A 12523-nucleotide genomic window follows, 5' to 3' on the forward strand; every position below is an offset into this window, starting at 1 on the left:
TTTGTTTATTGTTGTTTTTTCCTGTCCGAAAAAAAATATTACACTCGTTTTCTGCCTTCACTTATCTTCTGATTTGTCTGAATTGGCATCATCATCTCGGGCTTTCGTTTCCTTTCGCCTGCCGCCCGGCCTGGCCTCTACACACTTTAGCCCCTAAAATCTTCTACTACTGTTACTACTTGACTAGTCGGTCTTTGTCGTCGGCTGGCTCCCTTGGAAGCGGACCGACCTTCTCGTTTGCATAGATTTATAACCGCGTTCTAACCTCCTTAGATCTTGCGTCGCCATTCACTGTTCTCTGTCTAGACTTGCCGACTTCGGGTTGAAGCATGTCGGACTGACCTTTCTAAACGTTGCACAATCTGTCTGTACTGTATCCCTTACAGTAACCTCCTTCTACCACCTGCTCGATTCTTGTGTTTCGTCCTTACCATGGGAACTCCACTACATGGTACGGCCATTATCACCGGGGCCAGTGGCCTGCTGGGATCAGAGGTTGCCGTCTCCATCGCCAAAGCACAGCCCTTTGTCCACCTGCTGTTGGTGGCTCGGGATATCAGATCCGATACCGTGAAGGATGTATTAAGCCGCATCCGCTTGATTGGGCCGAGGTCCGTCGAAGTGGTCAAGTGTGATCTGGCCTGCTTCAATTCGGTGGCGAGCTTCGCACAGTATACTGTGGAGCGAGTTCGCAGTAAAGAGATCCCTCCGGTCACTCTCTTGATCAATTCCGCGGCCAGCTCGTCCTACGTCACCGATCAAGTCACACGAGATGGGTACGACCCCGTCTACCAAACCAACTGCATCGCCCCGTTCTTGTTGACCGTGAGCTTGCTCGAGGCCTTCCGAGCCGGCGACGGAACCCCAAACGGCGGTGCCCGAGTTATCAACATCGGATGCGCCGCCATGTCCAAAGGGTCACTGGACTACTTCGATGAGCAGGACCCGGATAACGCCAGCCAGGCCCCGGGGACCCCGATCAGTGCAAAGGAAGCCACCGCCCGGTTCGGGAGTAGTAAGCTGTTGATGAGCGCTGCTATGTATGCCTTGCGCCGGAGTCTGGTACTCGTGAGTGTGCCTTTGTTTTTGCTTGGTGTTCAGGGCTGACTGTATTATTGTAGGCGGGCAACATCTCGCTCAATGTATATACGATGGACCCCGGATTTATGACCGGGGAGAGCCATCTCACCGCCTCGGCACCTTTGTCGGTGCGAATGGCGCATCAGACCCGGTCTGGACTCCGGCCCCTCTTGCGGGTTTTCTCCAAGAGTGCAATCAACAAGGCTAGTGTTCCAGCCAAGGTCATTGCGAAAGTCGCATTCCAGCGGGAAACGGTGGAGAATTGGGGCAGAGAGCGCTATTATATCTTGGATAGCGAGTATGAGGCCGGATCCGTCATTCCCGTGTTGCGAGACTTGCCGCGCATGGATGCGCTGCTGCAGAAGGTGATGCGACAGGTCGAGATTGGTGTCAAGGGCATGGGCTCGCCCCAGTCCAGGGTGTCCCGATTAAGTGCTCACTGATCGGGACTATTCGGACATTTTGGATTCTCATCTTGGTCATGGCGTTCTTATCTTGCATTCCTCATGTTGGTTTTGTCGTTTGAAGGGGGGAAGGAGTTCAAAAATCCCGAGCATTCTTTGAGGCGTCTTGTCGGTTTGCAATCTTGGAGTTTCTCCCTTTTCTTTTCTTTGCGGAACCTATATATGATAGGGATGTTCTGTAAATAGAGGTTATATCTGTATACGTGCAGAATTAGTCCAATGAGGAAGAGTAACTGAGTCAGTCAATCGTTCATCCGTTCATTCTTCGGCTTGAGCAATGTGGGAAGTGCAGTAGTGATGGTCGGAGCTGCGCTACGGGAGGAAGATGGCTGCAAACGGGCGGGCGGCGGGAAGAAGATTGGGTCTCGTACCGCATTCGGGTCTGGGTCCAGATTCGCCCGCGGATCCCACCTGGCGGCTTTTGGTCCAAAGGAACCGCCTGGAGCCTACGTAAGTTCTCTCGACGCAATCATTGCTACGGTCAAAGCCTCGGGGGCTGTTCGGTTCCTTGCGCCCCTTGTCTTCCGTTCCGCATCTTTTCTCTTCATCACCGATCGCGGATTGGCGATATTCCCGCTGATCTTCATTTCAACCTCAATCCACCTCTTCATCCTCCCCGTCGGCTGCGATTTCGTTCGGTAGTCTGAGGAAGAGGTTTCTCCAATATCAGAATCTCGACAATTGGTTTGTAACTCGAATCAATTTCCTTGCTGCATGTCATCTTAGGAGAGATGAACAGGCATCACGCCTTCGGCAATGGCTACGCTGCCTATCCCCGTGGCAAGAGCAACAATTCATTCTCCATCTCCCCTCACCGGTACGCGGTCCTTTCCTCGGGCGAATATCGCGCGCCATGCTCCTGTACCACGTCGGTGGGATACAGCGCCGTGTCGACGGAAAACTAAGTAAACCGTTCGCTAATCCTGGAATTTAGTAGTTTTCAACCCCGGGCACAACCTGCCTTGCGCCGCCGGAGGCAACTCTTCCAGCGACTATGTCTTCTCTGCGGTGTCTCCCTGTTGCTCCTCGTCCTGATCTTCCCGTCGCTTCGCGCCTCACTCCTTCCGGTGGTGTCGCTCGGCCTCCTCCACCCCTACGAAGACCTTCAGATCGAGACGATCCGATACTATGACCTCTCCAAAGTGCAAGGGACCGCCAGTGGCTGGGAGCGCGGGGAGCGGGTGCTCATGTGCACGCCCCTGCGCGATGCCTCCTCCCATCTGCCCATGTTCTTCTCGCACCTGCGGAACCTCACCTACCCGCACAACCTGATCGACCTGGCATTTCTGGTGTCGGATTCCGAGGATGACACGATGGGCATGTTGTCGCGCATGCTGGACGAACTCCAGCACGATGCGGATCCGAAGATGCCGTACGGCGAAATCTCCGTGATCCAGAAGGACTTTGGCCAGCTGGTCAACCAGGACGTGGAGAGTCGGCACGGCTTTGCCGCGCAGGCCAGCCGCCGGAAGCTGATGGCCCAGGCTCGGAACTGGCTGCTGAGCGCCACGCTGCGACCGACGCATAGTTGGGTCTATTGGCGCGACGCGGACGTCTTGACCGCGCCGCAGACAATTCTGGAGGATCTGATGCGGCATGACAAGGATGTCATTGTGCCGAGTGAGTTTCTGGATCTTTTGTGGCTGCGTCCCGCTCATTCTGACTCATGGTGGTAGATGTGTGGCGACCCCTTCCCGACTGGCTGGGCGGAGAGCAACCGTACGACCTGAATTCGTGGCAAGAATCCGAAACTGCATTGGCACTGGCCGACACGTTGGATGAGGATGCGGTCATCGTGGAAGGGTATGCGGAATATGCTACCTGGCGTCCTCATCTTGCCTACCTGCGCGACCCGTACGGCGATCCGGACATGGAGATGGAACTTGACGGCGTAGGAGGTGTCAGTATCCTGGCGAAGGCGCGGGTTTTCCGCTCGGGGGTGCACTTCCCCGCTTTCAGCTTCGAGAAGCATGCCGAGACAGAAGCTTTTGGCAAGGTGCGTAGCCGGCGGGATTTTGATGTTATCGTTGCGTGTATGATACTAACTCTCGGTAGATGGCCAAGCGCATGGGATTCTCGGTCATCGGCCTCCCACATTACACGATCTGGCATCTTTACGAGCCGAGCGTGGACGACCTGCGGCACATGGAGGAGATGGAGCAGGAACGGAAAGAACGCGAGATGGAGGAGAAAGACCAGGCCGACCGTGCGGAGCGCGTCCAGACCCTGTTCAAGGATGCCAAGACGCAGTGGGATATCGACCATGCATTCGTCGAGGACGCAATCGCCGAGGATCAGAAGCAAGAGACCGCCGCTTCAGGTGGTTCCTCAAGCGAGACACCCAAGGGCTCGGAGGAAGGTCCTCTAGCGCAGCCAGCTGTGAAAGAGAGGGGTGGTACTGGGCATAGCGGTGAGGGTTCCGGTACTCAGATGGAAGAAGCTAAGCGTTAACTGAGCTTTCTTCTGCTGACAGGTATCGAGCCATCTTCTGTTCATGTTTGACATGCCACTCCCTGTGCTGGCCATAGGCTGACGTCCTTTCTCATGTTTCCAATGTACTGTACCCTGGCGTTTTCCTTGTTCTCTGCGTTGTGATTTGTCGATAATCGCTTACTAGAATATTTTGCATGGTGTCGTCGGCCTGATCATGATGGGTCGATTTCCGATTATAGTATAAAGCATAGACTCAACCTTTTTATATTCTATATCTATATATCATAATCAGATTCATTAGAGGAATCATGGAGATTTTAATCGATAATAAATCACTGATAGATAGAAAAAGGGACCGAACTTCCAGGTCCAGTAAGAGACCGATAAGAGCACCACCGCCCATTAAGCGGTGGCCCGTGCGTCTATCAACGGCGCGGACTCCTCCCCATCCAGCACGCGTCCCGCGTCAACTCTCCGAATTTCCACCTGCAGAGGAAACCCAACTTTCCTCCTTTCCCCTCCACTCCTTCAATCTCCTCTCTACTCTTAAACGGTCATTACAATCACAAGCCCCAAGTCGAGGCGAACAAGAAACAAAAATGTCCACCCAATCCGCTCCAAGCATCCTCTTCACCCACACAGCCCCGCAACAAGGCTTCCGATTACTCGAACTGCCCCCGGAGGTCGCGGACCTCCTCACCTCGGACCATCCTCCTACGTACGTCACTTTTCCCTTCCCTGTCCCCCGAGGAGCTTGAAAGGCTATATGGGAATGCTAACCCGAAGAAAAAAAAAAGATTTTACCTCAAAACCCCCACGCCAACCACAGCACAGCCCACCACGAGCAGCAGCAGCAGCAGCAGCAGTAGACCGACTGACTCCCGCGAATACGTCAACCTCTGCACCCCGACCCAAACCTACCGTATCCGGCAGGTCCAGTCGTCGAACTCCTTGCATATCTTGAGGCCTAGCGGTATGGGGGGAAGGGATACGGTCCTCCGGCGCGAGGATTTGGCTATTGTGGATGTAAGGGCTGCTGCTGCTGTTGCTGCCGCATCACAGGGTTCGAATGGGGGGCGGGTCGGGTCAGGGGTTAAGGGGGAGGGGGAGGGGGATGGGGATATGGACGTTGATGTGGACGTTGATGTGGATGTAGGTGTCGATCTGGCGGAGACGGTGACGACGATCGCTAAATGCGGGTCGACGCTTGAGTTGCATGTGCCGGAGGGGGGGTTCCGGGCTGCGGAGTTCTTGGGGGCGTTGGTGGGGCGGTTTGCCCCGGGGATGAGTGCTGCTGCTGCGACGGGTAGTGCTAGGGAGAGGGAGGGGGAGGGGGGTGCTGGGGCCGCGGAGGACGGCAAGGTGATGGAGACGGTGTTCACTGATATCCCGGTTTCCCGGGCGGAGTGTGAGAGGGTTTGGGTGGAGGGGTGTGCGTTTGTGTGGCGGGGCAGGGCGTGGGTGCCGACGCCGGAGGTCAGGATGGAGGTGTGGAAGCGGATGGTCGATGGGGCGGTCGTGCAGGGAATTGATCTTCGGACGCAGTTTCTGGTGGATGATCTGTGGAAGTCGGTGGTGGTGGAGGATGAGGATGAGGATGGGCAGATCCCCCGGGCTTTGTTTGAGGCGATCGTGCGGAGGGTGGTTGAGGGGGAGGAGGGGAAGTCGTTGCTCGGTGAGAAGTTGAAGTGTGAGTTGATCTTCGCGATCCTGTGTGGCGGGTTTATTGTCGTGGTTTGCTGACGTTTGGGGTTTACTGGTTTAGGGGCGAGTTTGGACAGGGAGGTTTGTGTACGTTGGGTTGGAGAGACGTATCTGGAGGCTATGGCGCCCATGGCGAGTGCGGCGGTTGGCCGCAGTGAGTTCCTCAACGCTTGGAAGGATCATCTACCTGAGGCTTGGAGGGAGGAGGTGGCTCTGGCTAAATTGACGGTAAGCTGGTATTTGTTCTGTGCATGCAAAAGACGGTCTCCATTGACCTTCGTATTAATTACAGGACGCCGTTTATCAACTGCCCGACCCGACGACCATCTCCTTCGTGACTGAATTCGAACGACAGCGGTCCAAGAAGAATCTGCCCACCGATGCGAGTGCTGCCACCGCAGCCAAGAAGTCCAGAAACTGGCACGAGCTCTTCAAGAATCAAAAGCGACAGAAGCGGTGACGCTCTAATGTATTCTTCCACCAAATGCACGGCTCCTAAAATGCAAATCATAAACACATCAGCACCAGGCATACTTCTCGTTCAGGCACCACTCCACTGTCTCGCCCAATCCATGCTCGGCGCCGCTCCATCTCAACGATGCGATACTGTCCTTTTGACGGTGAACTAACTCGGCATTGGGCGCGATCATGGCCACTGCCTGTTGCAAAAGGGGTGTCGGATTCCAGAATTCCACCGTGCTCATATTCCACTTGTGTGCCTCAAGTTGCGCGCGTTTCAAGATGGCAGCCATGGCCTTGATTGTGCGCTGTGTTTCTTCCGGCGACGTTGGCTCCTCATACACCCACCGCAGAATATACAGAGTATTTTCCTCCGGCTCTGAACCGAAATTCCTGTTCCATGCACAGTATACCCGCGCTGCTTCTTCGCCCGCGCCTTTCACTGCGGGGGCTTCTCTTTCCGGGAAGAGAGACTTGACGAAGAACTCCTCTCTCGCCCAATGCCATTTGAGATGATCATAGTCCGGCGCAATTGCGATTCTAGGAGTGTGCGTCTTCAGGGATTCCACTCGGAGGAATTCGCGCTCTTTCTCTAGGATTTGCTCATTGCACACGCGGTCTCGGACATCTTCTGCAGTCAACGTTTTGACCTTGGGAAGAATATCTTCGGCCCCGGTCGAAGAATACTGCTCCTCAGCAATTGCTGGGAGCGCGAAATGACAAGACAAAAATGGCTTCCAGCCGAATTGAGCATAGAAGTTCTTCCCGATGTCGGAGAAGAGGATGCTGAAGATAGCCTTCTTCCTGCTTTCAGACTCCATGTTCCAGGTGTCGACCTTCTTGCTGAGTTCCTCCATCATCCTCTTCGCATATCCCTTGCCTCTGAACTCAGGCCGGCAGTAAACACTTCCTATGCCGTGCGTTGAGACATCTTCCACCCGGCCGTCGTGCGCTAGCCAAGCCTTCTTCTTATATGTTTCGCATGAGCCTAGGATGGTTCTATCTCCTTCAGGCTCTCTGCTATCGACTAGGATCCAGCTGGTCAGGCCATGCTTGATCAATTGCTGCGCATGGAGATGACTCTCGCGCGCGATATACGTGTCGAGGTCCAGACGGCCTTTCCAGGCGATGCTGTTCAGCTTCAGAGCTTCGAGCTTCTCCGCGGGAGTCGCCGGGACTAGAATGAGGTCTGGGGAATCACCCTGCGGGAGAGCAACCCCGTTGGTGTAGGTGTTATCGGCAGCAATCATGGTTTCTTCAGAAACACTAAGGAAGTGGACGTTTCCTGTCTTGGGATGGAGAGGAACCGTGGAACGGATGGAGCTTGGTATATGTACGAAGGCGAATGACCCGGTGACGTGTTTCCACACTCAATTGTAAACGCGACGGCAAACCCCGTGGACTGTACGTATTTCACAAGTGAATGGGGAAAGGAGGAGCTGCAAGGGGGGGAGGGGGTCTTTGGTAATATAAGAGATGAATGCTCTGGCTCGATGACGGTACGGCAAGCTAACAACAATGGTACCAAAGGAAGTCAACTCCGACGGGGAAGGTTTCCTATTTGCGGAGGTGGCCGAGGACAAGCGACGACAAGCGCTGCCTTTCCCCAGTTGAGAGGCGTACCGTACCGACTGTACCAAATATACTCTGAATGTTGTAGGTCAGCTGCAATTGTTCACACTTGTTTGGATCGGTGATGACCAATGCCAAGGGCAGAGTGCTGCTAAAATAAATGATGCTGTAAGGCGTGTGTCTTGAAGATCTGGGATGATCCCGATTCTTGTTGATAGGTAAATTTGACAGTAAACTAAAGTAACTAAAAAACCACATACCCCGTCGCTAGCCTTTCAATTCTTCGATAAGTCGGATCTCCGGCTTATCGGGGACCGACGGGGGAGGAGGGGGTGGGAGGGATTGTCATTCTCCTAATCCAGGAGGCGGTCAGCCAGGCAGCTACCACTTACTGCCTCCCCTCTCAGCTCCTTTCCTTTCCCCAGAGCCGTCAAGTCAGTCAAGTCAACCACACTTCATTTCCCCACTACGATATGCTAGCTTTCAATCCACTGCTCCAGCTCTGTTGATGCATTTCCCCTTCCGCTACTATTCCCTCCCTCCTTCCCAACAACAACTTGCACCCCACCCCTCGCTCAGGAAATCTGGCAACTTCAAAGTCTTCATTCACCGAGACAGTGTTGATTCTCTCCAGTCTGCAAAAGCCGTCATCGCTCATTCACATGTTCCAAGCATTTATCGGTGGGCAGCTTTTATTGTTATCAGTGCCTACTGCCTAGCCTAGCCTAGCCGCAATCTCCCGCCCGTGCTTGACCAAAGCTAGCGCAGATCATAAATCCAGCAACATTACAACTCACAACTCACAACTTCTTTACTCATCATACTCAATATCTGTTTGTGAGCACTGATTGTGCGCCTAGTTCAACGCCTCCTGTAGTACCTACCATTGTATTCACTCCGTCCTTAAGCGGCATTTATCCTGCTCTACAACATGATTTACAAGACACTGTACCCGGTGCATGATTCCTTAATCTAGCCTTTCGGCCCATTTACCATACCAGAAGACCATCATCCATCACTACCAAATAGATCCGACGAGTCGCAAGAAAACCATTCCCCGGGTCTCAGCACCGACCTTGATGACTTCTCCGAATGCAACCATGGCATCTCGTCATCCCTACGCATCTAGCGTATCGCAAGTCCTCCGGGAATTAGAGGAGTTCCAGACCATGGACTATGAGAGCGCTTACTATGGCTTCGATGAAGACCTCCAGCTGGCTGACTTGGATCAGGCCGGTCGCTGGGGAACGTTTGCAAACAATAATGAATTGAATCACGATCTATCCTCCGCAGATCAAAGGCCTACAAAGAAACAAAGGACAGATCGGCCGATGGATGGGGGCGATATCCCAGCAGTGCACACCCAAGACCGCAACACTGACCCTGACTCAAACGCCGTGCAACAACAAAGAGCTTCAAAGGGTCCCCCTGTGCTCATTGATCTTACGGAAGATGATCACCCGCTAACCGAGATCTTGGAGATCTTCCCAGACATTGATCCGGATTATTTAAAGCGTCTGATCGATCGCCATCTTGCGCTGGTGTCTCAAGCAAAGACAGAGATTCTGCTCACTGCCACTGATAAAGACTTAGCGAAAGGCGCTGTCATCGAAGAAATCCTTCAGAACCCTTCTTACCCCAGAAAGCAGAAGCGGCTTAAGAGAACGCTTGACGAGCGTGACTCAGTCCCCAATAAGGAAGACGATATTCAGAAGTGGCTGAAGGCTATTCCTCAAAGAGGAAGCCCTCTGTACCTTGAGATCACGTAAGAGAGACCAGGCCCCTACCGGTTGTCCCTCTTATACGAAGCAAGCTGAAAATCACATTTTTAGTGCTCGGTTGTTGGCGATTGAATTCCATACTGTGCCCTGGACATATATCCAGAACCTCACCCTGCATAAAAGAGAATTATACGCTGCGTATCTCAGTCTGTATGCCCTGGAAGACCCTTCGGCCAAGTCATCCAAGCCTTACAAGAACGAACGAATCCGCAATCCTCGCTCACATACAAGCCTGTACAAGTCGTACCCGGAAACCCTACCGATCATGGATAACCTCAAACGCGAACTCAAGGCGGCTGCAAAAGCTGCAAAGCAGACCAAGCAGATGAATGCAGGTAAGTCGTCTTCCTTGGATAAGAATCTCCAGTCTCTGACGCTTGATGGCAACGAAGCGGTCCCCCGTAACAACTTCGAAGATGTTGACGATAAGGAAGCCGAAGAGCGCAACATTCGAACTGGAAACCTAGTGGAATGCCAGTGCTGTTTCGAAGAGGTCCCCGCGAACAAAGCATTGCCATGTGAAGGACTTGACGTTCATTTCTTCTGCTATACTTGCATTAAGTCTTCCGCAGAGACACAAGTTGGGATGATGAGATACAAGCTACAATGCTTTGACGGGAGTGGATGTCAGGCAAAATTTGATCGATATGGGCTTGAGCGTGCCTTGGGAGCGAAGCTCATGCAAAAGCTCGATGCTCTTCAGCAGCAGGACGAGATTGGGCAAGCTGGGCTGGAAGGCCTCGAGTCCTGTCCCTTCTGCGACTTCCAGGGGATATGTGCTCCCGCCGATGAGGATCGAGAGTTTCGGTGCAGGAACCCTGACTGCGAAGTGGTTAGCTGTCGCTTGTGTAAGGAGAAAAGTCATCTCCCGAGCAGCTGCGACGAGGCTAGGAAAGACAAGCAACTCCCATACCGCCATCGCGTAGAAGAGGCTCTGAGTGAGGCACTCATCCGGCCTTGTCCAACCTGCAAGGTGAAGATTGTCAAAACCGATGGCTGCAACAAGATGACCTGCTCGAAATGCGGCACTCAGATGTGCTATGTCTGCAACGTCAAACTCGGTGCCACCTACGAACACTTCAATCGACCGCCAACCCATTGCCGCTTGTGGGATCAGACTGAAAGATTTCCACTTGGAAGACAGGTTGACCAAGAGATTGAACAAGTCGAAGCAGATGCTATCGCTAAAATCCTGGCAGAGAACCCTGATGTCACCGAGGAAGAGATCCGAGTGAATCGTCCGGGACAGAAGCAGAATGCTAGACCTCCCCGGCCAAGTCGACCACAGAATCAGAATGCAAGACCTCTTCAGCCAGACCGCGCGCGCCAGCCTGTTCAAGCTCGGGCTCGCGGCAATATTCAAGTTCCTGGGATTGCACAGCCAGACCAGCCGCGTCAACACGGCCAACCACGTCAACTTATGCAAGCGCCTCAGGTCATACGGCAAGCTGATCCTGCCAATGTTTACTTCAGAGAGCCTTACGCTCAGGTGCAAGCTCAGGCAAATCAAATGCCAGTTGCCAGGAATTACTATGCCAACCGAATACAAGATATTTACGCCGGCAGACTTCCTTGGGAAGCTCCCGGCAACAATTACCCTCTTCCCAATCCACAAATAAACCAGCTAAAATCTGGCGAAGCTGGCTTCTTACCGCAGGGCCACCCTCCCAACAACCCAGCGGCGATGCCAATAGATCCCCCTCCTTACTACGCTTGGGACCATGGCCAGGCTGTACCTATGGCACCACGCTTTCCTGCGCAGAACGTCTCAAATAACCCTGCGCCTAATCCAGTCGGACCAGGGCAAACCAACCCATATCCTTCCTATCACATACCACCCATCGTTTCTCAGAACTCTCGACGAGCATCCGGCGGACTGGGGGGATATGCTCGCGACTAACTCTCATACTAGAAGCTTCTTGCGGGCGTGGATCCAACCACACTAATTATCCCTTGAAATGCTACTTGCTAACCATGTGAACCGTGACAGCGTCCTAGCTTTCACGCATTTTTGTCTTTTGAATACATATGGGGCTTTATCTCTTGACTTGGCTGTGAGTTAGTTTTGGAGAACTGGGGACAACAATATCATCTCATTTCGCTGGCACCAGCTCCCTTCTTGCTTTTGTATCTTTCTTTGGGACCATTTACAGTTGAGCAAGCTTTAAGGAGTTCAGGCGTCCCATCTCTTCATCATCGTCATCGTCATCGTCATCGTCATCGTCATCAGTTGTCTCACCCATCACTACCAATCGGTTCTTTCTTGTCTTGGCATAGCCTGGCATAGCTTGAATTCTTGCGCAACAACTTTGCTTGTGCGATCCTTTGAGTTCTAATTTCCAAATGGCAAAGAGACAGGCAGGTAGGCAGACAGACAGATAGATGAATCATATCTTCTCGAGACATCGGGGACCTGGAATTCGAGCTCCCCAGCCAGAGTCGGGAGAGATAGGAAAGCCTATACTTTGAATGCGGTCATTGTCTCACCGTATGGCTTCCAGGGCTCTGAATCAAGCTCTGTGCCATGTTCCTATGCTCGTGCACGTAGGCCCACCACTGGATCAGTGGCGTAGGTTCCAGCCAGCTACCCCGGGACGAACTCGTAATCAATCCCCACAAACATCGACTAGTGTACAGTATTGTACCTATCCCAAACAAAAGGCACAGTACTAGTACCAGTACTGACAGCAAACACAGGATGAAAGCACTTCCAGCTGAGGCATAGACCCCCCAGCCCATCCGTCTATCTCAGCGGAGCCGCAGAAACCAAGCGAAGAGGGGCAAAGAAAAGACAGGGCTAGTCTCATCTGCTCAGTCTTTCAATACTTCAGAACGATAAAGTCAGCAGGTACAAGTTAGGTGAAGCGGCTGGCAACTCGCTCCCTTCCCTTGTTTCCTTCCTTCCTTCCTTCCTTCCTTCCTTCCCTACCTTCCCTACCTTCCCTCCTCAGCCCAGCTTCCTCCCACGGCCATTCCCAGAAGTAACCCCGTTCTGTAACAACCTCCCCCCCCCCCCCCCCCCCCCCCCCC

The 12523-nt window shown here is 53.2% G+C and overlaps 4 protein-coding genes across 4 annotated transcripts; 3 read left to right on the forward strand and 1 right to left on the reverse strand.

Moving 5' to 3' along the window:
• Positions 1–432: 432 nt before the first annotated feature.
• On the forward strand, positions 433–4046 carry BO86DRAFT_414808 (Anp1-domain-containing protein; the record flags this gene model as incomplete). The annotated part of the gene is made up of 7 exons (XM_025674870.1): positions 433–1068; positions 1122–1445; positions 1990–1994; positions 2482–3164; positions 3221–3540; positions 3600–3939; positions 4018–4046. The coding sequence occupies 7 exons, from the start codon at positions 433–435 to the stop codon at positions 4044–4046; spliced, it is 2337 nt and encodes a 778-aa protein (XP_025533640.1).
• Positions 4047–4576: 530 nt separating this feature from the next.
• BO86DRAFT_301051 (putative sister chromatid cohesion protein Dcc1) lies at positions 4577–6141 on the forward strand (the record flags this gene model as incomplete). Its single annotated transcript, XM_025667473.1, has 5 exons — positions 4577–4695; positions 4775–5003; positions 5088–5667; positions 5743–5909; positions 5974–6141. 5 exons carry the CDS (start codon positions 4577–4579, stop codon positions 6139–6141), a joined length of 1263 nt encoding a protein of 420 aa, XP_025533641.1.
• BO86DRAFT_10293 (uncharacterized protein) lies at positions 6006–7543 on the reverse strand. The gene has a single exon (XM_025665872.1). It carries the CDS (start codon positions 7388–7390, stop codon positions 6200–6202), a length of 1191 nt encoding a protein of 396 aa, XP_025533642.1. The 5' UTR covers positions 7391–7543; the 3' UTR covers positions 6006–6199.
• Positions 7544–8614: 1071 nt separating this feature from the next.
• On the forward strand, positions 8615–11681 carry BO86DRAFT_10298 (uncharacterized protein). The gene is made up of 3 exons (XM_025665874.1): positions 8615–9477; positions 9545–9828; positions 9886–11681. The coding sequence occupies exons 1-3, from the start codon at positions 8792–8794 to the stop codon at positions 11391–11393; spliced, it is 2478 nt and encodes an 825-aa protein (XP_025533643.1). The 5' UTR covers positions 8615–8791; the 3' UTR covers positions 11394–11681.
• Positions 11682–12523: the final 842 nt, after the last annotated feature.

This window comes from Aspergillus japonicus (genome assembly GCF_003184785.1).
Source record: "Aspergillus japonicus CBS 114.51 unplaced genomic scaffold BO86scaffold_1, whole genome shotgun sequence".
NCBI classification, from domain to species: Eukaryota; Fungi; Ascomycota; class Eurotiomycetes; order Eurotiales; family Aspergillaceae; genus Aspergillus; species Aspergillus japonicus.